Here is a 23989-nt window from a genome sequence, read left to right as displayed (position 1 = left end):
ATGGGATTAATGAGCCAACACATTAAACCCCTTGGGGGTGGGAGAGAACCCTTCCATAGGCAGATAATTTTACTAGTTCATTTCAAGAATCCTATGAGGTTATTTATTTTTATTCCTCATGGAGGAGGAATGGCCTGTGCTCACTCAGTAAGGGCTGCCATCAAAACTGCTTTCCTTGAAGGTAAAAGGTAACTGTGTGGTAGAAAAGGGGGCAGCGGAAAGGGAATGTATGGACTCGTATCCTTCAGTAAATGTGTTTCTTCCAATTCTGGCATTGCTGCCAAATGTGTTGTAAAGCCAGCAAGACTTGGCTCTCGAAAGTTCACCTGAAAGTCAGAGGCTTCATTTCCTACACCAGGCCCTTCATCCACTGGGCGTGAAGCATTGGACGAAGTTAACGATTAATTCTGCCTTTACTGTGACAAAGGTCCCACCTCTACCAGATCAGGAGGGAAAGGCATTTTGTAGGCTGTCTCCTTCACAACCACTGATAAACTCTGTTGCCATCCAAATGGCACCTTAATGCAAATGTAATCAGACCAAAACACTGGCTTCCCCATTACCAGCCCAATTTGCTAATAATAAGGAGCAATTAATTGCTTTGTTAGAAAGGCAATCCCATTCCTTACCATCTACAGCTCCCCACGCCAAGACCGGCAGGCTGGAAATACTTTAAAGTTTTGATTAAGGTTACATGAGATGAAAACTGCAAAAAGCTGTAGGAAAAATGTAATTATCAGAGAGGATAAAACGATAATTGTCACATTGCAACATCCAGGATCAACCATTAAGGCCCTGGCTCTTTTTCATCGGGTATAAATACATAGAGACAAGCTAAGTAAGGAGATAAATTCTGTAATCTTTATCTGGATTATCTCAAAAGCTTCTGAGAAGCCACCTGGAACTAGACACAGCACTGGAAAATAACTAGTGCTCTGGGGCAAATGCAGCATAGCAGGACCAGAGTCAGAGTTTGGACTGTCCTATTCCTAACCAAGAGTAAGGTACAAATTAGACCTACCCTCTTAGGTCTTAAAATGATGCGTTCCCTACACAGAGAAGCAGAAGGGTGTTTTTTTACTATTATTATATTCAACATTTTACTCTTACTGGAATCGTATCTCCTAAAGGCTCTTCTCAGCCTCCTCCATCATACTCCACTCTAGTTGTTGCCACATTGACCTCTCAATAGTCCCCTGAGTCCATCATTGCCCTATTTGATCTCCCTGTCTTTGTAAATGCTGTTTCGTATGGTCATCCCTCCCCAATCACACTCCTCTGGTCAATCAGCCCAAATGTTCAAACTCAACTCTTTAGCATCCTTCAAGACTCAGACAAACACCTTCTAGCTAACACTGCTTCCTCTCCTTCCTGTGCTCCCTCCCACCTCCAGAATGAGTCATATTTCCCTTCTCTGTCCTATTCAAACACTGTCTGTATCTCTTTTCATTACAATATTTATCACATTCTGCTGTAACTACTAATATGCTCAAGATCGGTCTCTTACTAGATTATTAATTCCTGGAGGGAAAAGTCAGTGTCTCACTCATTCCTGTAGGATTCCCAGTGCCGTTTGCATAGGACACCCTCCTTAAATGTTGAGTGGTTAAGTGGACAAAGGAAGCCATTTCATTTTAGGTCTCTACATTCCTTCTGTAGTAACCATTGAGAAGGTAAAATGGATATGTAATTTAGGGAATCTTGAGTATACTCTCCCAAGTGAACATGTTGTCTATTGGAAATAAGAGTTGTGCAGCATGTAATAAGGTAAAACTGCCATAAAATGCTTTTCAGTGCTTTAAGCATCTGTGTCATGTAAAATAGTGCATCTATTGTTTGGCACAGAATTGATATTCACAACAGAAATGCATGTATGGGTGATTCATTTCTCTTAGCTTTCATCGAATGCTAACGCCATTATTGTTATTGTTGTTGTTATTATTAGTCAAGTACAAAATTGGAGACTTCTGCACTTGCACAACAAGAAAATACCAAATCTCAAAGACTAGGGTAAAGAGATAGGATAATTGTCTTTTTTTGTTTTTTGAAGTTTGTCAGCCGGAATGTCACATAATGGCCTAATTCATCTATTAGGGCAATCTCGTTAAATGGATTTTGTGAGCAAGACTAGAGGTTAACAAGAAGACAGGAGTTGGGTTTCTAAATTACTGCTTATTGCAATCAAAGTATAAAAGTATCTTATTAAATTGCACACAAACATATGTCATTTTTTCTTATCTCTACCTTAGCTCCTCATAACTAAAAGTAATGCTAAAAGTAATGGTCTAAACTTATCTTAGCTTTCAAGCCCCTTCATACTGACCCTGGTTATTCTTCTAGCCAGATATCCAGTCACTTAATTCGATCCATCTACTTCATATGCTCATCTCACCATACTTCTGCTACTTTGTTTTTTTTCATCCCTGCTTGTCTATGAACATACTACTCTTGCCTCATGGTATATCTTTTTTTTTCTTTTTCCTGTTCTTTTGAAATGTCTTGTATCCTTCCAGGCCTAGTTCAAACGTTTTTCTCCTCTCTAAACCCTTCCTGTTCCCCACTTGCACACACCAACAACAGTTAACTGCTCCCCCTTTATATTCGCATCGCACTTTGTATACACCTCTAGCACATAACACGTACCATCTTATAAATACTAAGGACCAGGTAGTATTCATTTTTATGGGTCCCAGGTCTGGCACATAGTTGGATGGCAATACGATTTTGTTGACACAGAAGAAATGACTGAATAATTAACTGGAATTGACAAGAACAGTTTCAAAGTGTCCATAACAAGCACTGTATTGATGACGATCATGACCGTGATGATTTTATGGGAGCAGATCCAATTCACTGAGTGACCACTTCATGCCAGGCACTCTGGCAGGTCTGATGTACATTATCTTCAATATTTATCTTACAGATTTTACAGAGGCTCAGACAACTTAAAGAACGTCTCCAAGACCACACAGAGAGTGAATCAGGAATGCAGGATGCACACATAGGCCTCTCTTGGTCCCAAAGCCCGTGCTAACTCATGTAGGATATGTGTGATCTCAACAGCAGTTACTGTGTTCCCGACACCATGCTAGGCATTTTACGAATAGTGTGTTACTCCTTACAATTACCACGGAGGTTCAACAACCTTGGGAAGTATCATCTCTACTCTACAGATAAGAAAACGGGAGTCTCCTCAAAATTCAACTGTCTACAATCCCAAAGAGGCTGGAAACTTTCTATGCAAAGGACAGCGGTAGTTAGAGACATTCTACACAAATTTAAAATCCAAAGAAATGTTAGAATCTCAGACAAATTTTAACCAAGTTCAGTCCATTGAATCAATACAAAGATCCATGCGAAGAAAAATTTAAAATTACCAAGAAATTAAATATATTAGGAAGTTCTGTATTCTCTCAATTCAACAGCCCCCTAAGTGGGCTCATCCCAACTTTCCAGTATCTCCCACCGCGAACCTTTTATTCCAACTGGGACAGTTGTCACTGTACATCTCATTCCTAGCCCTCTCCTTTTGATGAAATGGTCCCCTCCATCTCTTCTACCCCAACCTCCAACATCTACCAAATAGTTTTCTTTTCCCTTATGTCTGGACTTCTCTTTTCTATAGCATTTATGCCCTTTATCAAACAATTAGACATTATTCTTATTGTCTTACCTCATGAGACATTTTGTGCATTACAATTTTACTCTTTTAACTATATCTTAACAATTAAACATTATTCATATTATTTTACATCACACTACATTGTGTGCATGTATCTCGACTTTGATTTTACAGCTGTATCTTAAGCATGGATTATTCCATCATGTGATAAACACATCTTTGAAAGAGGCAAAGGTGATTTAATATTCATTTAACAGATGAGGAAACTAGACACTAAGAGGGTAAAAGAATTGCCCAAAGTCATCTCTATAATTAAGTTCTACAGCAGGCTGGGTCTTCCAACTTCCATACTGATTCTATAATGGCTTGCTACCGTATATACTTTTACAGTGCCAGGATCTCTTCTTAACCTAAACTTTAGGTCCAAATACGAACTGCTTAATTAAGGTGACAAGTTGGGATATTAGACACTGACTACCTAGAGTGACAATCCACTCCTGCCTCCCCACCCAAGAAAGTGTTTCTTCCCATTAACATTTCTCTTTCCCCCAGGGATTTCCTATTACTCAGGAAGACTCTCATCTCATCTCATTGCCAGGCGAGTCTCCTCTGTGATGATGGCATCTGTCAGTGACTGGGTATATGACATCACCTGGGATACTGGATTTAAAGAAACCATACTGCTAATAAGGTCATCAGGTAAGTGTTCTTTGTTGGATTGCAGCTGTTTTATTTAAATGAAATGTTCTATTTCAAGCCATACTGACAGCATCTGTAGTGTGCCATTTTGGAAGCACTTTAAACTTGGGTTCTATACCAAGTAATAATTTATAAGCAGAAAGAGGAACATTCTGTTGCTCCCCTGGGTAATAAGCACTACATTGTTCCCAGGTGATTTATTCAACTTCGCAAGCCTCACCTCAATATTGGGCTCATGGGCATGAGGTGGGTGTCATTCATGACTGTGTACCAATACCTAATGCTGCCAGTCTCATTTACATGAGAAACAAAATAAAGAGACATTTCAAAGTTGTTAAGTCAAGGCCTCCTTGAAAGTAGGATTCATGTTCAATGTCATGAAATGTGCCTGCTGATTGCGTTTGGTTTTGCTTTTAAACACATTGAAGGGAAGGAAGGTAAAGGCTCTCTCCCATCATGGCCTCACAAACTGGTGCAATGCCAGATTTGTCAGAAAAAGATAATTACATTATTGCAAGCTTACTACGCCTCAAATACTGTACAAAGAGAAAATCACTGAAAAACATTATCTCTTTTAATCCACACAACAAATGTGTGGGGTATGTACTTATTATCCCCTTTCTACGTGTAAAGAAGCTGATGTTAAACCATTTCAATTTTCAGAGAAGGAAAAGACTGTATGAAACATTCCTTGCTTGTAGGGATTGCTTATCATAAGGTGCTGTGGACAAACTTGGGTAAACTGGGGTCTCCTCTGTTTGACTGACAGAGTCAAATGCTACCTTAACTCTAGCTCTAAACTGCAATCATGCGAAACTTCCACTTCCAAACTCTCTAAGACTTACACCCATCTAACACAATTTATTCTTTCTTTTGGAGACACACACACACACACACACACACACACAACACCAAATAAAAACATTTGAAACAAAATTTGAACCAAAACATAAATGATATACTGAATTCTGACTCAGATCTGCCTGTGAATCCTCCAGGCTGAACCTCTGTGGGCTTTGGTTGCCTAACATATAAAATTAACCTACGAATTCTAAGAATAGATGAGTTAAACTATGTGCAATATTATGTAATAGATGTGAAAGCACCACATAATTCTAAGTGTTGTTGCTGTTATTATTATGAATAAACTGACAAAGAAGCAAAGTTACATATAGGGAAGTAGAATGAGTTGTGTAAATTAAATCAGACAGCTGTTTTTAAATCAGGAAATTCTCTCCTGGTGCTGCTAAGCATTCATTCTCACTGATCTGAGCTGCTTTTGTAAGAATGGAATGGTGCTCTTGCTAGTACAGGGAAACATCATCCTGGTCTCTCTCCCTCTCCCTCTCCCTCTGCCTCTTCCTCTCCCTCTCCCTCTGCTTCTTCCTCTCCCTTTCCCTCTCCCTCTCCCCCTCCCTCTCTCCCTTCCTCTCTCCCTCCTTCCCTTGCCTGCTCCCCCCCACCACACACACACATACACACAGAGCTTGGCTGCCTTACATTTTTAGAAAATGAGATCTGCAACTAATGTAGAGCTGCAAGAACTCCCAGATCGTGGCATTCCTTCGTCAGCCTAGCTGTGTTGTCCTTAAGTAGCCAAAATTGATAGGATCTCTCAAATGGAAGGCACACATACTACCTCCTTAGCAGCTGGCTAGACCTGGACAAGCAGACCCCCAGTTGCATTTGTGGCCAATGGTTACTGCATGCTACACACTGTGCTAGGTATTTTACAAAGAGTGTTTTGTTCCTTACAATTACCCTGTAGAAGCAACAACCTTGGAAAGTATCATACCTTTGTCACAACCAAATGATTACTGCAGAGCCATCAAACATACCAAGTCCCAGTCTCTGTATTTTAAGGAATGCATCTACACAGACCCAGGGAGAAAACTAGAAAACTCCTTGGATATACTTCTAATTTGGGGGGTGAGGTGGGGTAAGGGTAGGTACCTTTGATTAACAAAACGCTAAGCTACAAAGCGCCAGGGTGTTTCTGAAAACAAATGTTACCAACTGAAATTCAATCAGAATACCTTCTGCAGGCCAGATCTACCACCAAAATTTTCCTTCTGCAAAATGTTTTCACTGCAGACTTTTGCTGGCTTTTTCTAGTCTGGTATTCCTCAATCATAAAGCCAACCCTCCCAGCCAATGCATCACTCATTGATGCCTGGTAACTCAGGAGGAATAGTTAGTACCCATTTCCTGGGTGGGGCAATTCATCCCAAGATGATAGAGAAGCATTATAGTTTACCTTTTTTTTTTTTTTTTTTTTTAATTTAAGATTTAGTAAGTTCTATGATCAAGGGTTATGCTGCTTTTGGTATAGCTCAGCCGTGAGTAAATTAAAACTGCAAATCATGGAAACAGAAATGAAAGACCTACTAAACTTCCCCTGAGACACAATTATTCAACCTCAGTGCCTCACATTCCTATACCTCTTAAGGCTGATGGGAAAACAGAATCCCCCAAACTGGGAGTCATAATTACATTACTAGTCAGAATTGTGACACTGAATGAGTAGTTCTGTTTATGGAGGGCAGAGGCCACCTTGGCCCAGGAGAAAGAACAGCCTTTTAAAGTTTGTACATGTGTAAATATAGAGCACACAATAGTGTATCTCTGCCGAAATGTCTTCATAAAGTGCAAATTAATGCAGATCCTAACTAGGCATTTGGAACGCTAGCCTAGTTTTCTGTGTTTAGCTAATAGCTAGCAATTTCACTTACACTTTATCCTCTCAGTACATAGCAATGATGATTATTTAGTAAATACATGTGAAAGGCCAAGTACTCCATAGCACCCCTCCTGGGTTGGAAATAACCCTCCCCCCCCAACTAATGCTTCTATTTATATAATTTAGTTGTTGATACACCAAACCAAGCATAGCTGTGACAGGTATCCCACTAATGCCTCTTTTGGAGGCTAAGAACAAACCCATTCTCACCTGGGTCCCCTGTGATGGCCTGACCAAATACAGGGTAGGGGGCTGGAAATAAAGGATGATGGGGGGGGGCGGTCCAGGGCCTCAATGATGTTAGCCCTTTCTAAATCTTAAAGGGACTCAGATGGTTTATCTCATTTGAAAATTATGATGCTGGGGAGAGGTAGCGAAAGGCTATTTTACAACTAGTGAAACATTATGGTACTAGAGAATTTGAAATGGACATGGAAAAGAGAAAGATATAAAATGTGGCCTGGTGAGAAGCCACCCAGTTCATTCCTAGATCCATGACTGATATACATCTTTGCAAGTCACCTGGGAATTTTTCCTTTTAGATGTAGGATGGGGTAAAAGAGGTCCCACTAGACGATTTTAGGACACTTTTTCTATCTGCCAGGGATATAATGTATCTCTAAAGTATTACAGAGGCAAATTTCTTAGCAGGGTGGCCAAGCCCCCTGAAGAATGATTTTGAACAAAAGATTTCCTATTCCTGCCCTATGAGAACATTGAAATCGAATAGTAGTATTTGGAACTGGGTCTAGGGTAAGGGCAGACAAGGGTTTTCAATACCCAGAATCAGGTGTGGCTTAGACCATGGGGGTTGGCTGGGCTGAAGGAAGATGCAGGAAACATGTCCAGGCACCCTAATGCTGCTCCAATGTGTCTGTTCATGGGGGCAGGGTTCCTGTTCTCCTCTTCTGGTGACTTCATGGGAAGTTGGCTGAGTCCACAATTCTGCAGCGGGAATGCAGGCAGACGGGAGCACTACAAATGAGCCTTACCCTGGGTGCCTAAATGACAGGTGTGAAGGGAAAAGGGAGGAGGCACCCAACTGGGGAATACTGCTGATCCAGGGGCCTTTTTTCACAGTTCCCTTCCACACCCCCAACTCCCTGCACCTAGGAAGACACTGTTTGGAAATCAGAATCCCTCCCAACACAGACACACAGGCGCAGGCAGGCACAAGCCCTACCTCATTCACCTCAACTGGCTTCCCATTAGCTGCTAAAACCAGACTGGCACAAGTAGCCTGAAGTCGGGGACTGAGCCAGCACATCCTTGCCACTGGGAATTAAGAAAGACCATGATCTAAAGCGATATTGATGAGGTTGTGTTGTTTCATATGGATTTGGCATTTATTTGGGGGCAGGGGGGTGGGCTAGCGTGTTTCACACCATCAGCACCATTCTGATGGGTTTGGGGAACGCACGAAGGACCTCCACGTCCCTCTGGTCCCTGCTGTTAGTCTCCAGTCCTGCATTCTCCCGCATTCTCTTCAAAGTGCCTAGATACCAGGGCAGGGCTCTGCGTCCATTTTGCCAGCCGGAACCACCGAGTTTGGGAACTTTGAAAGCCAGAGGATGGGAATGGGGGTTGCCAAGGCTCGGATTTCGGCGCCAGAGTTCCCGGCAAGAAAGCAGTTGAAAATCAACACCCATCTGCCTCTTTTTTTCTCACCTCTTATCCCTTCTATGTTCCAGGACTCCATACAGATTCTAACCCCGACACACAAACACACACACACACACACACACACACACACACACACACACCCTTGGGCTTAGAAGGTTTTTAATACTGAAGGCAGCAAACCCACAGTGCCGAAAGGGTCTCTGTTACCCCCCCTCCCCCCACCGCGAGGCCACTTGAGTGTCTTGCATACAATAAAACCCCATACATTCCAAACAACATAACACAAACCCACCGCGACTCCAGCGCGCCCCATACCTGATATGCAGACGATGAAATTGGCTTGAAGAAGAAAAAGCACCTCCCAGACTATTTCCATCCTCTGATTCTCATTCCAAGTGCATCACTCGACGGGAAAACAGGGGGGGCAGGGGGGAGCCCGACACGGCACACACACATACACACACGCACACACTTCCGAGCGAGCGTACACTCACACTCCCACCCGAGAGCCGGCCAGGCACAGTCACCCCCAAGATCAATATCGCAGTTTGAATTGTTCCAGCAAATCTCCCCTTGGGCTCGACGGATGTGCGCCCCAGATGTGCTGACACATGTCCGATGCCTCGCTGCCCCGGAGGTCTCCCCGCTCGCCGGGCTCTGTTCCTCTCTTGAGCGGCGGAAACAGCACTAGCAGTGGCGGCAGCAGCCAACTGAAGCCACTAGACTTGGGCTCTTTCTGCAAAAACGAGACCCCGATCCACCGGGCGCCCCAAGAAGACATAGACGATAGCCCCCCGCCGGGCCGCGCCGCGTAGTTCCGGACCCCGGCAGCTCGCAGCTCGCTGGCTGAGCCTAAGCAGTCCGCGACAAGTTGCCCTCGAAGTCCTCCCCCCTCACCGGGGCATGGTCAGAGGGTGGCTGCTCCTCTCTGGGGCCGTTCTCCTGCTTCTGGGTGTCGGGGAATAGGAGGAGACGCAGCAGACAGAGAGACACAGAAAGAAAGGCAGGGATTATTGCCCGAAAACGCCGGCCGCCGGCAGCCTCCACTGACCCTCCCTGCTCCCAAGTCCGCCGCCTCCGAGCCCAGCCAGGGCGGTGCGTCCAGAGCGCCAAGCGGGAACTGCCGGGACCCCGCGACCCGGGCGCGTCAGAGACCCACGGGCTCCCCACGTCGCGCGCGCGCTTTCGGTTCCTCTGCTATTTTCCTGGGCTCCCCAGAACCCTCGCTTCCATCGCCCGCAACTAGCGGCGCCGCCGCCGCCGCCGCCGCCGCCGCCGAGATTTTCCGCAATGCAACTGCAGGGGTCGTTATTTCCTCGCCTACGGATCCCGACGCTTCCTGATTCGGAGGGGAGGAGGAGGGCAGGTGGGGATGCGAAGGGGAGGAGGGGGAGGCTTGGACAGGTGAGCGTCCTCGCCGCTGCCGGAGCCCCAACGGGAGCCCAGCCGCCCGCTCCCGAGGGCGGAGGCGGGAGGCCTGGGTGAGGAGGTGAGCCTCCACGCGGCCATTAGGAGGACGCGAGCGCTGGGCATCGGAGCTTCGGGCCACCGCGGCAGCCGCCTGGGCCCTAGCCCGGCTCCGACTCCGCCCCGCCCCGGCTGCCTCTGTCACCCTCGGGGATTAGGGGAGTTTCTCTTCTCCTCAAATAGAACTTCGCGCCAACCGATTCGGCGCGGGAGCCTCAGGCAGGAGGCGTCCCGGGAGCGCCGTGCTGCGCTCTCCCTTTGCTGCGGATTTTTTGTTCCATAATTCATTCTCTGCCCTCTCCCTCTCTTCCCTCTCCTGCCCCCTCCCTCCCCCTTCCCCCTTTCCGTTCCGGTGCCAGAACATTACTTACCCCAGAGTTCTCCTCTCTGCAGGTTCCTAGAGCTGGTGCAACTCTTTCCTGCAAGTCCCTCACTTCCCTCCTCCGGAAAGGGGGAAAAGAGCGTCTGTCCAACTCCGGGTGCGAGCAGCGGCAGCGTCCAACTGAGCCTCTGCCCAGCTCCGGGACTATTGGAAACCCGGGCTTTAGGGGGAACCGCCTTCCCTTCTTTTATTTCTTTTAGTCTGTTTTTCTTTGGGGAAGCTCAAGTGCTTTGGAGGCTTTTGCTGGGCTCCAGAATACTCTGCCCGCGACACTCATCTGCTTCTACTGAAGGTTTCCCTACCAGTTCCACGCGCGCGCGCACACACGCCCAGCGCGCAGCTTCCTAGGGCCTCAGGGGAAGGTGGGGGCGGCGGGAGCACCACCCACCGCCCAGGCGGAGGTCTGAGCCCCGCGGGTCCGCTGGTCTCGAGAGAAGCGGCTGTATGAGGCCAGGGAGGCACTTGCACCTGGTCAGCGGCTTGCAATGCAGAATGCGGGGCAATTGGCAGGAAACCTGGCGCTCGGGACTCTTCGCCTGAGAAGAAGGCTGGGAGCCAAAGAAGAAACGGGAAATCGCAGCAGATTTGTATCGCCTCTTTCGCTGCAGCGGCGGTTTGAGAAAGCCCCAGACCTACCTCTTTGGGTGTGCTAAAGCAGCGGGGCCAGGGTCGGGGAATCCCTGGGAAGATCTCGGAGGTCTCGGCGCGCTTGTCCGGAATGCAAACTGTGACGTTTGGAGATTTTGCACAAGTGCGGATGGACACACACACAACACACACACACACACAGAACCCGCAGGGGATTTTGTTTGCACATTTTTATTTTTGATGTTTAGAAGCCATTGCAGTGTGAGTCTCGGTCTAATAACCGCATAAAGGGTGGATGAGTGGAGAGGGAGAAGGAAGAGAGGACCGTTCATCCGCACAGTCAGTTGAGCGAGTCTTCCAGGCTGTGTAGCATCGGAGGGTGCGGCGTGAGAGCCAAAGGAGTTACACTGCAGCGTTCCCCAGGATTCGCCAACTGACTCCAACCGCCCAGGAATCTGGCGGGTCTTTTTGTAGAGTGGCGGGAGGCGGCGGGGAAATGTGACAGGGAGCAGAGCCGGACAGCAGGAGCTTCCTGGGCTGGACAGATTTTGGGAGCCGTGGCTGTGGAATCCTCCAGCCTCCCTCCCTCCGGAGATTCCAAAAAAGAACTGCCGGCGGACTTGCCTCCTCTTTAAGAAGGAGGTGTGGCCCAGGGATGTGTTCTCTGGAATGACAGCCAAGCACTCCAGGTGGTCAACATACTGAAAATTTAGGCCCAGACGAAGAAAGACTGGGATTCTTAAGGGGAGAGCTCGAGGCTCAGCAGGAACGACATTGAGACCTCAGAACATTATAAGAATGGAGATAGTGAGAAGTAGCCCATTTGGGGAACATATGGGGAGTGGGGATGTTTGTCTCCGTGCCTTGAAAACCCACCGCACGAAAGGGCTTTTTGAAGGGAGAGAAGACAGCAGTTTGCCAGAGATGAACAGATTCCATCCTAAGGAGGTACTGGAACCAAGGACAGTGACCTACCTCCTGCATTTGGGAGCAGACTTTGGGGCCAGCAGGAGAGCTCTCTCTGGAAGCAGAAGCAGGGTGCCTGGATTTTTATACCAGGACTCATTTATTAATGAGTTATGCAAATATTAAATGTGTGCCTTATGTTTGTCAAGCACTGTGGCAAGATGCTGGAGTTTTGTAATTGAAAACCTGTAATCCTTGCTTTCAAAAAGCTTACAGATGATATCCCCTCTACATTTTGCCTTAATAGCCAATGCCAGTAAAATAATACTTAATTTTTCAGCCAGTACACTTGCCTTCGACCCTCTCAAAAATATTCATTCTCTGCCACCAAGTACTTTCAATTTAAAAACAACAAAAAAATAAACAAAAACTTTCAATTCATGATAGTATTTGATTAAGTAAAAATAATTGTATGCATGTATTATTTTCTATGTGCCAGGTATTGCCAAATCCCTTACCTGAATTATCTTATTTAATCATCATGACATCCATATGAGAGAAATAGCATGACTTCCATTTTACAGATGATAAAACAGAGGCCCAGAATAGTTATTTGCCTAAGTCCTCACAGCTACTAATTAGTAGCATAGAGATCACAGCCAGGCATTCCAAACTCAGAAGCTATGCTACACCATCTCCCCTCGTGCTTTGTAAAATGAGACGTATCGTCTTGGGTAGGTAATTTTGTGCTTTCATAGAGACTAAGTCCACACATGACACAGCTAGAAGTCAATTAAAGGCAGGATGAAATGTAATGGTAGATTATGCAATTTAGAATTTAACGATGGTAGAAATGGGAGAAAGAAAAGATCACTGGGAATTACAAGTTTACACGTAATCAAAGGCATTTCTAATGAAAGAATCTGAGTGCCTGCTGGGTGCTAATTCTGTTCTTGACATACAGCACTGAACACGACAGCCCCTCAATATTGAGCTTCTATATTAGCATTTTCTAAAAGAAAAAAAACCTACTGTTTTGTCAAGTCATTTTTAGGCTTAACTTACGTGTTTTCTAAGAAAATCTCTATCTTAATCCAGAAAACAACGCAATAAAAACATGTAGTAGGTAGAAACCTTTTATCTTCACACTTTATTTGTTTTTTGTTTTTAATCCACAAAACAAGCAAACAAAAGAAATGGCTAAAAAAAACTCTGTGAAGCTAGGAAATACTTATTCTTAGCATTTTTTCATATTTTAATTGAGTTCGTACTTACATATTAATTACAAAGAATCCTTCTCTATTATATCTGCCCTCATCTTTTGTCTCTTTTCTACTCTACATTTTTCTACTATAAACTCAGCCAAGTATGTAAGTTTGCAAACTCATCCTAGAAAAAGTGCTACATACCTCTGCTGAATATCACTACGGTCACCTTTGAAGTACTCCCCTTGGGAAGCTATATACCGATGCCAGTGTCTAGTCCACCCTTCAAAACAATTTTGGAACTCTTTCTGGAATGGCCATCAGAGCTGTCGTAGTATTACCCTTGATGTCCTGAATGTCATCAAAATGTCTTCCTTTCAGTATTTCCTTTATCTTTGGGTAAAGAAAGAAGTCATTGGGGGAAGATCAGGTGAGTAGGGAGGGTGTTCCACTACAGTTATTTGTTTACTGACTAAAAATTCCTTTATAGACAGCACTGTGAGCTGGAGCATTGTCGTGATGCAAGAGCTATGAATTGTTGGCAAGAAGTTCAGGTCATCTAACTTTCTCACGCAGCCTTTTCAGCACTTCCAAATAGTAAACATAGTTAACTGTTTGTCCAGTTGGTACAAATTCATAATGAATAATCCCTCTGATGTCAAAAAAAGGTTAGCAACATTGTTGCAACAAGTCCCCGAACTTGTCAAACCTCGTATAACAGAACATCTTGGCTGAGCCTAAGTGTGACAGCCAAATCCAACTGCCCCACAAAAAGCAGGGGACTACAATTCCACATCCACAAGAGGACAATATTGAAATCCTCTGGGTTCCTTATCCACCTTCTCTTTCTCAATTGTTCTTTCTTTAATTTGGAAGCTGTCATGTAAAGAAGTAGCTCTGATGTTATATCTGTATCTTTATCTGTCTTACAGGTATTGGACTATTATATTGTAATGTAATTATGTTGATAGGAACATAGGATATGCTCCCCTATTATTGAATGGGGAGATTTCCGTTGAAGGTAGTGGAAATTATCCAATCAGTCATTCCTAAAGAGAGGCAGATCCTGGAACAGAAACGAAGACTTGAAAGATGAAACTTAAGAGTGGAGCTGGGCAAGGAGTACTTCCTTTTTTCACTGAGTTAGGATGAGAGGCAAAGGAATCATTCAGGAGCATGTTTAATGGTGAGGGGAAAGCCGGATTCCACCACTGAGATGTGGGCTGTGAGCTAGACAGGGAAGAAGCTGTATAGTAAGGCAGGAACACACACCAATCAGATTGGCATGTAATTCAGTTATCTGGGAGTACTCATATCTAGTAACCAGCTAAAAGTTAATCTCTGAATGTTTTTCCTTCCTGCTGTCTCTTCAGATGACTACTGATAAACACTGTAACATACTGTGGGAAAATTTGTGTCAACACTTGGGCTACAATAGTAAGGGGGATTGCAGCAGTTCCAAAACCAATGTGCAGATGGTAGAAGCAGCAGGAGCAAGCTGTTGGTGATACCCCAAACTGCAGAGTGTGATGGGCAGTGACACAAAGGGCAGACCATTGCAGAACAGAGAGCTGTTTGGAAGAAAGAGGTGGTGGTGATGGTGAAGACCATGGTGGGTGACCCAGACTGTGAGCAGATGAGTCATCTTTCCTTGGGAGTTAGTGGGAGGGAAGAACCTCAAAGGGGGACTAGGATTCTGCTATCCAGCATGCAGTGTATGTGTTTCCTGTTGCTGCTGTGACAAAATATTATAAATTTAGTGGTTTAAAACAACACAAACTTTTAATCTTACAGTTTTGGGGGTCAGAGTCTGAAAGGAGTCCCATGGGACTAATATCATTGTGTCTGTAGGGCTGCATTCTTTCTGGAGGCTCCAGGGGAGAATTCGTCCCTTGCCTTTTCCAGTTTCGAGAAGTTATCGACATTCTTTTGCTCATGGCTCCCTTTCAACAACGGCTTTACTCTAATTTCTGCTTTCTTCATCACATCTTCTTTGACTCCCTAACTGCCTTTATTTTTCATTTTTTCTTTATAAAGACACTATGATGACATTGGGACCCTTGGATAACTGCCTACCTCAAAATCCTTAATTGAATCGCATCTGCAGAATCCCTTTTGCCACGTAAGGAACATAGTCACAGGTTCTAGAGATTAGAGTGTGGATGTCTGTGGAGGGCAGGCACTATTCCACCTACCACAAGCAGGTAGATATTTCGATTACATGAAAAATGCCAAATGTAGATCAATGAAACTTCTTGTGGAGTAATTGTAAAAAGAAAAGCTTGCTATTGTTCAAGACTATTCAATAATATACCTTATGTTTTTCAACAGTGAGTTCATGAGTGTTATCTGAGACATTGGCAGGAGACCTTGTTCTGTGTAAATGAGTCAATCAAGAGATGTTAATATATTTGACTGAAAGTACTTCACATCTGTAGACCTAGAATGTGAGGATGGTCAAATGGCAGCGACTACCAAAATAAGTTCTTTTCCTCTTTTTGACATCAGAATAGTTACCACCAGTGCTCATTATATTTTTGAAATAGGATTTCTTCTCCTCCATATTAGAATTTATAACTAACAAAGGGAATTGTATTTTTTAAAGGACATAGCAGCCATTTTATTCCTATAAAATGGTATGCCTTATTTACTGTTTAAATTTTGGCAAGTGATTAATGACTAGGAAATGATACTAGCATTATGGTATTTTGGCTAATGATTTGGGCATTGGTTTGGAAGTTAGTGAAACCCATGCTATACTTTTCTTCTTTTCATCACAGTTCATCTCTCAACTATCTAGCCTTCTGAACTCAAGACTTATTTGCCACCAATAAATAGCAGACATTCTGTAAATGATTGCTCAAAAAACTGAATGGGTATATTTGCTTGTTTATTTAAATAAAAATGTTTCTTACATTTTAAATGTTATAAAAATTAAATTTATTAGGGTAACAGTGGTTAGTAAAATAATATAGGTTTCAAGTGTACAATTCTATATAATACATCATCTATGTATCACATTGTGTGCTCACCACCCAGAGTCAGTTCTCCTTCTAGCACCATATATTTGATCCCCTTTACCCTCTTCTACCACTCCCCACCCCACTTACCCTCTGGTAACCACTAAATTGTTGTTTGTGTCTATGATTTTTTGTTTGTGTGTTTGTCTTGTTTGTTGCTTTCAGTTTTATATCCCACATATGAGTGAAGTCATATGGTTCTCAACATTATCTGTCTGACTTATTTTGCTTAGCACAATAACCTCAAGGTCCATCCATGTTGTCACAAATGGCAGTATTTCATCTTTTCTTATGGCAGAGTAGTATACCATTGTATATATATACCACATCTTTATCCAATCATCTATTGAAGGACACTTTGGTTGTTCTTTCTTGCATTTTTGTCATGGATATGTGATAGATGTTTCATAGTATATTTCAAATACACATTAATATAATTTCAGGACTAATCTAGTCTAACCCCCTTCATTTTCAGGTGAGAAGATGAAGGCTTAAGGTGAGGGTAAATGATGTGTCCAAGTTCAAATACAGACAGAAGTAGAGGCAGAGGCAGAACTTGACTCCAACCTTCCTGATGACTTATTTTTAAACCTTTGTTGGTTTGAAAACTGGCCCCCATACATGGAGGGCAAGAAGAGACCTAGGAAAGAGGCAGATTGGTAGGTGGCAGTTTTAATAAACAAGGGAACTTACATATGAGGCTTGTCCTGGGCGACCACAGGACCAGTAGATTTCTTTACCCTCTTGTCAGAATCTTAACATTTTAATAGAGGCCCTCACTGTTTTCAGTCATGTATACCACCCAGGTGGTCTCAACAACACCTTATTCTCTCAAGACTGCACCCTTGAAATGAATCCTAGAGTGGAAGTGGTGTGTGGAACTTCCATTCCATGGACAGTGGAGAGGGTGAGGAGCCTTTGATTTCCCTGGTCCAGCTCTATGGTCAATGACCTCCTCCAACAGCCCTCCATCCCCATCATTCTTTTTGTTGTTACCAAGTAACACATTGCAGTAGCTGAAACACAGAAAATAAATATGTTCTCCAAATCCATACAACTTAGTGGAAGATGCTTTTTTCAGATTTTCTGCTTTTTATCCAGTGCACTTTCAACTCCACCCCACCATTTGTGTGTGTGTGTGTGGTTTTGTGGTGTGCATTTCTTTTACATTAAACATTTCTTTCAGTGAAGTTTTATACGAACAAGAATCCTCTCCTCTTCTTAAGCCAACTGCAGTAACTTCAGGTAGCAGTTACAGATCAATCGAGGGGATTTTAGTTCCATAATGGCTCTCCAGCTTAAAGAAAGGCTTTAATTAGGACAACAGTCTGCTCCCATCTCAGCCTGTATAATTTCGGAGTTAGTAACTAATGCATTAGGTTTTCAAATTATTTGCCCAATAATTTAATAATTCACTTGGCTTCCCCAATGATTAGCATCACAATGACAAGTATTACATTTCACTTTTTATTTTTCTCTTGAAATTCTGGTTCACTACTCAGCGTTTTCTACACGCTGGATTATAGAGCAGTATCTCCCATGTATTTACTAGGAAAATCACAAGTAGTGAGTGTGGCAGACAGACCTACCCCAAATATTTGGAGGTGCAGGTCAAGAGTAAATCTGATGCAGTCTGCCTTCCCCAAGTCCAGGGCCCTTCCTCCTTCCTTTCCCACCCTTGACACTGATCACATTGCCAAGAGCCTGATATGGGGTCCTTCATGCCTCCATGAGATGTCTCAAGCTCAAGTGCCTCACGTCCATGTTTCTTCCACACACTTATTTAGAGTCATTTCTTGGCCACACTCTCAGCTGTAGGTGGACACTCACCAGCACTGAAGGTGAACAGGCAAACAGTACCTGTCTCCTCTCTCCACCCCACAGTATTAATCACTGAATGCTTGTGTGGAAAACATACCTTTAATTCAAAGCATTGAAGGTATTCAATAAGCGAGGGATGGTGCCACAGGTAGGCTCTAAAATGAATCCTGTTTCTAAATCAACAGAGAGGATGGGACCCTGCTGTAGAGGTCTCCACAGTGAGCTTCTCTTCTCCTGCAAATGGGATTTTTCAGATTTTTATCGAACTTCAACAGCAGAGTTTTTTCCCCTGATACTACTGTGTGGATTTAATAAAGCAGGAGTTGAGTTACCATGGTAAGAAACCCAAAAAGTTCTGCATCCGTTCTCTGATTGCTGCTAGACAGAGGAGAAAACTCATTAAATCAAAAAGAACCTCCTGCTAAGAATAGGAGAGGTATGAGAAGCCATAACCCTATGACAGAGTTAACATCAGTTGAGACCAAAGGGGGTTGTAAGACTAGCGCCTTCATTACAAAAATATAAAGGTGCCATTGTCAGGTACTATAAAACATCAAGCTTGTGGCAAATATCACATAAACTTCTAATGAAGTGATGGTTTTCATCTCACTAATTCAAATACTTCCTCTTAATGACACTTTAAAATGCTTATGAGCTGATATTACTTTATGCTGAGTTTCTGCTTGGGAGGGGTAAGGACATAAATATTACACATGAAAACACATTTTAAAAAATCTTCCGTAAGGTATTACGTCTTTAGGAAAATGGAGTTTTAAATGGATGGGAATGAAATCTTAAATATATTTTAAATGATCAGCTATTTAAAAAGAGCATTCTCTTCATTTCAAGTCACTAACCTCTCTCAAAATAAAATAAGACTGCTTGGTGGCTGTTTCTCTCTATCCCTCCCATTAAATGGGAAACAGACTGGTATCCCTCCATCTTCACTTCAGATTTTTTTGTGAGAAAGAAAATGAGCAGAATGAGCTCTGTTTTCTCCTTTTGCATAACTGAATTCAGAAGGAGGTGGTGGTGATTGTGGGGTGCTGCCCTAATAATTTTCAGACACCTGGAGTCATTTGAATCAATAACTCGTTGAGTTAGCTGTTCCACAGTCCTCACTCACCAAAGAAAGGGAATGGGGCTCTTTATCAAGCAGATCATGAGGGCCACGCCCCAAAACTTCTCATTTACCTTCAGGAGTTTCGTAACATCTTCAAAGAAAATGGATTTTAAAATATATGAACTACAGTGACCCTTAAGGAGAATCAGGGTGATAGAGACAAAAAAACCAAATGATGGAAAGCTTGGATAGGCTCATTGGTATAAGGAAGTAGGTTCTGTAATGGTTCAGAGACTGCTTCTGATCCAGATTGGCGGCTGAACTCTGTCAGGAGGGCCTCCTTACATCACCTGCTACCATCTATCTACTTTCAACCAGCAGGGTGCAACCTTGAGTCAGCGTGGAGATAGATGCCTTATCCCCCGGGGGGAAGCAATGAACTAACTTAAAGTGAAGGTAACTAGACGTGAGGGAACTTTAGAACCTCAACCTAACCCGTCCCCCATGGAGCAGAAGACAGTTTTGGCTACCTGAGTGGAAACCCAAACTAGCTACTGCAGACCCAATGAGCTAAGCAGGGTCCTGGTCAGGCACACAAAACCAACAGTTATTTTTCGGAGAGAATTTAATGTCAAGGATGGGTGAAACAGGGTTTGGAGACAGGAAACACTAACTTAATAGAGAGAGTAACTGAAGCAGATATCACCCCTATGACTGGAGACAAAGCAAAGGTGTTGGGGTTATCAGAACGTAGAAGGCAGGAGGAGGGGTTCTTGAAGATCTGGGACCATACCTGTCAAGAGAAGGTGCTTCCCATTGGCACTGGTACCTTAGACGCTCAGAGGAGGGGCTGTAACTCAGACCTCTGAGGAGGTTGTGTGGCTCAGCTGCTACTGATGTCTCTGATGCGGCACCGTGAAGGCTGGTTCTGAGGCTGCTGAAAAGGGGCCCAACTGCTGCTTGCTGGATGGAGTAAGAGCTGCTGCTGAGGAGGCACAAAACCTGGATGCAAAACTGAAAGGATCAATTCCTTTCTCCTGCTTCCTGCCTTCTACTCTCTCTCTAGCACCCCCTGTTGGCAAAAACCTAACAGAGAAGAACCTGGCCAAAGAGAACTGGGTTTGAGCAAGACCCAGCCACAGCATCACAGAACAGAGCAGGAAAGGATCTGGAACTAAAAGGTGAGAGGTTAATAATGGCACGCCCACTAATTCCAACATTGACGGAACTTTGATGGAGGAAAATTATCCTGTAATATTGTAGAGCTGCATCGACTGTTACAGCCCAGGGTTTTAAGAAAGGAGCGGTGCTTCACAGCTGCTTTCACAGGGCTTGATGAGACTGAAGCAGTACTTTTCTCTGATTTACCAGCAGTTCTGATATCTTTACCCATAACTTTATATATATTTGACCTTCCAAAACCTGCTTTTGTCTTAATCTCTCGCTGGGATATGAAAGACTAAACAGCCTACCCCACTCTCTTTTCCTACCTTTCAGTTATGCATCTCAAAACTTTGGCTTGTTCTACCATAGTCAAAAGCTGAGTCTTTCTCATAATCACGACTGGGGCCAGCTCCCAAATAACCAGCAGCACCAAGGATGGTGCCCCACGTCCATCTCCCTAGAACCTGCCAAATAATAATGTAAATACAGACGTGGGCACTTGACCCTGAGTTAGAGTTGATCTGAGTTAGAAAGGCAACAGGAGCACAGCTGACCGACCTACAGACATAGCAACCATTATAGGAACTCAGAAAGGGAACGTCCAATAAGAATTATAATAGCTAAGTTGGGTGGCAGAGGTGAATCACCCTTCTTCAAAGGTGTGCTAACCTTAGGCACTGTGGAGAACACAGTGGATAAAGAAGCACTGGGCCTTGAATCAGAAGGCTGGTATTTGACACTGAGGTCTACCATTCACCAGCGATGGGATTTCAACAGGCACTTACACGCTTTAAGCCACGATTTCTTTTGCAAAAGCAGAATAAAAAACATCCTCCATATAGAATTATTGAGACAATTAAATATAATAGTACACATAAAAGCATTTCACTCATTATGGGTGTTTAATAATTTTAATTAATCTAAACCTATATGGAACTGTAAGTGGAAAATGAATATGTTTCATGAAACATGGTAACCAGGAATTTTAAAACTTCATGTACCAGACTCTCAGTGTAGACCACGTTATTGTTCTCACGCATCCTGTTCTATATCCCTCCCCCACAGCCAATGCAATGATTTTTGATTAACTGGATGGAGGTGGGGCTTAGGAATGTGAAATAAAGGGGAGTGAACAATTATACAAGCAGATATTTATATCTCAAGTAATATTTATTTGATATTCACTAACTAAACCCTTTTTTCCTTATTCTTATCAGGGAGGAAAAACATCATGATGAGGCTGGGGGCACTGAAATAGGAATTAGAAGACATGGGGTGAAGCACTGCACTGCCATTTAGAAGTTATGTGGACAAGTTACCTAAAGTTTCCCGGTCTGAGTTTTTGTTTTAATTGTTATTTTGTTTTGTTTTTTGACTCTGTCATAGTTTTTTTTTTTTTTCTGTATTAGATGGATTTATATCTACTCCATTGGGCTGTTGGAGGAATAAATGAGATAATGCAATCAAAGTGCCTGGTGCAAAGTAAGCCCAAACTACATGGGGCTGTTACCATCAACTCCTGACACTCAGTTTTTGTGGACAGATCAGTGAGATACATGGGTGTGAGCCCCAGCTTTGCCACGAACTAGTTTTGTGATCCTGGGTAAGTTGCTTAAAATTGCCAGGCTTTAGTTTCTTTAGCTTTAAAACTAAGAGACTATATACTGAGTCTCCTTACTTCACAAGATCAGTGGGTAGTGGATCTAATGAAAAAAAAACAGTGCAAAACACTTCATATATGTGTGTGTACATATATATAAACATATATATGTGCATATATGTATACACATGTTTGTATGCATATCTATATATATGGGCATGCATATACGTGTATACATGTATACACATATATGCATAAACACATAGACCTTGATTTAGAAGGTCTGTTAATATTACACAATCTATCTGTGGCAACCCTTGATTGGAATTACTGATTTAAGGAAAAGAAAAAGCATCAAATTCCAGGCTGTGCTGTGACAACTGAGGGAAGCAAATGTAGCCTCTCATTTGTTACAGATAAACATTAATATCTTTGTTCCCTTCATAATTAATTGCCCCAGGCCCTGGTTCAAGTATAACTGTACTTTATGAAGCCCAAGCAGAGAAATATTGTGCAAAATGCAAAGCACCAATTTTATCATAAGTAATAAAAATTCAATTAAGTTTAGAATAAATGTGTGAGTTAACAACCCAAGCTTAACATAAAGCCAAGGAATGTAAATAGATTTTAGAAAACAAAATAACAAGGGGGTGACAATTTATAAAGTGTATGGAAAATCCATCATTGCCTTCCACACACTGGCAAGAAAAGGCCCACATTATGGGAAAGGAGGGTAATTTCCAACATTTTTATTGGGCTTTATAGACAGAACAGTCCAACAAGGAGCCAGAACAGGAAGCTTCTTACACAATTTGAGAGGAAATAAAAAGTAAACCTCCCAGAATTATTTCTTCCATGTACCTTCCATGGGATTCTGCAGTGTTGGCGAAGGTTTTCACTCTTGAAGAGCATAGGTGAAGACTATGACCATGAACTTGGCATCAGATAGTTTGCTACCTGGTCTGGACTTTATCCTTGATTTGCTATGTAACTATGGAAAATGCCCCATAACATCTCTGATCTTCAATTTACACATCAACAAAAATGGAGGCATTGATAATATTATTGTTATGAGCTATGTTTTGAAAGAGTTAAAACGAGATATTTAGTGAAAGCACTTTATATTATGGAGGCTGAGGAATGTTATATGTGGTGAGATTATAATGTGATTTGACAATCTTAGGATCTTTCGTTGTGGTTTTTTTTTTTTTAATTCACACAGAGCAGAATTTGTATGTTCAAATAATTCTGTTCTTCAAAGGAAGAACCTCAGAGAAGGGTTTCTTCAACAAATCTATCATTCTCAAAATCGTATGGGAATTCTTATTTAAAAATGGATTTTAAAAATCATGCCAAATAAAATGGCTATGTCAGTCACAACCATTTTTTTAAAAAAAATGTAGAAAATGTATCAGCAAGCGTTATCCCTCACTTTCTTCAGTGGACTTGAACTTGTCATTAATGAATATATTTGAAGGAATGAGTCCCAGATTTTGAAAGCAATTTGTAAGAAAGACTCACAGACGCGTTCTAGAGTGATGACACCTGCAGAACATGTATGAGAGCAGCTTGGGACTGGAAAGGACCACTCAGACCACCTCCCACCACTACCTGGTTGATGCCCAAACCCTTTCTATAGCTGTTGCCATTAACGGTTATCCAGGTTGTGCTTGCACACCTCAAGTGATGGGGGACTCACAATTCTATCTTGTATCCCATTCTATCCTTGGTTATTTATGTCTGTTAGGAGTCCTTTCTTATAAAGGACCTAGAATCTGTTTTCCTGTAATTTTTGTTCCAAAATTTCCACTTATCTGGGCTCTATCCATGCTCTATTTACTCCTTTGTCATGTAGCAGATTTTCAGGTTTTCAATGAATTTTTCATTATATTCTCCCTGAATAATTTTTTAAAGGATTAATAGCCTGGCTTCTTCAATCTGTTAAAGTGTACCCAGAATTAAATGCATTTACTTCAAGTGTGGTCTGACCAGAGCAGGCTGTGTGTGCACAAATGCACGTGTGTGTGTGTTGTATGGGTGTGCATGTTTGTGTATACATATGTGCTCTTGCTTTTGTCAGACAGTGAAA

The 23989-nt window shown here is 42.9% G+C and overlaps 1 protein-coding gene across 1 annotated transcript in view; it reads right to left on the bottom strand.

Moving 5' to 3' along the window:
* CA10 (carbonic anhydrase 10) overlaps positions 1-11281 on the bottom strand; it is a 448736-nt gene extending 437455 nt beyond the window's left edge. The window contains exons 1-2 of the mRNA XM_019731018.2: positions 10523-11281; positions 9000-9632 (exon numbers count right to left, since the gene is read on the bottom strand). Coding sequence (XP_019586577.1) covers positions 9000-9060 — 61 coding nt within the window. The 5' untranslated portion in view covers positions 9061-9632; positions 10523-11281. The remainder of the gene's footprint in view (positions 1-8999; positions 9633-10522) is intronic.
* Between the last annotated feature and the right edge of the window lie 12708 nt (positions 11282-23989).

This window comes from Rhinolophus sinicus, linkage group LG15 (assembly GCF_036562045.2).
Source record: "Rhinolophus sinicus isolate RSC01 linkage group LG15, ASM3656204v1, whole genome shotgun sequence".
Lineage (NCBI taxonomy): Eukaryota > Metazoa > Chordata > Mammalia > Chiroptera > Rhinolophidae > Rhinolophus > Rhinolophus sinicus.
Note: the sequence above shows the minus strand (reverse complement) of the source record. Positions and strands in the feature narration are given on the sequence as shown.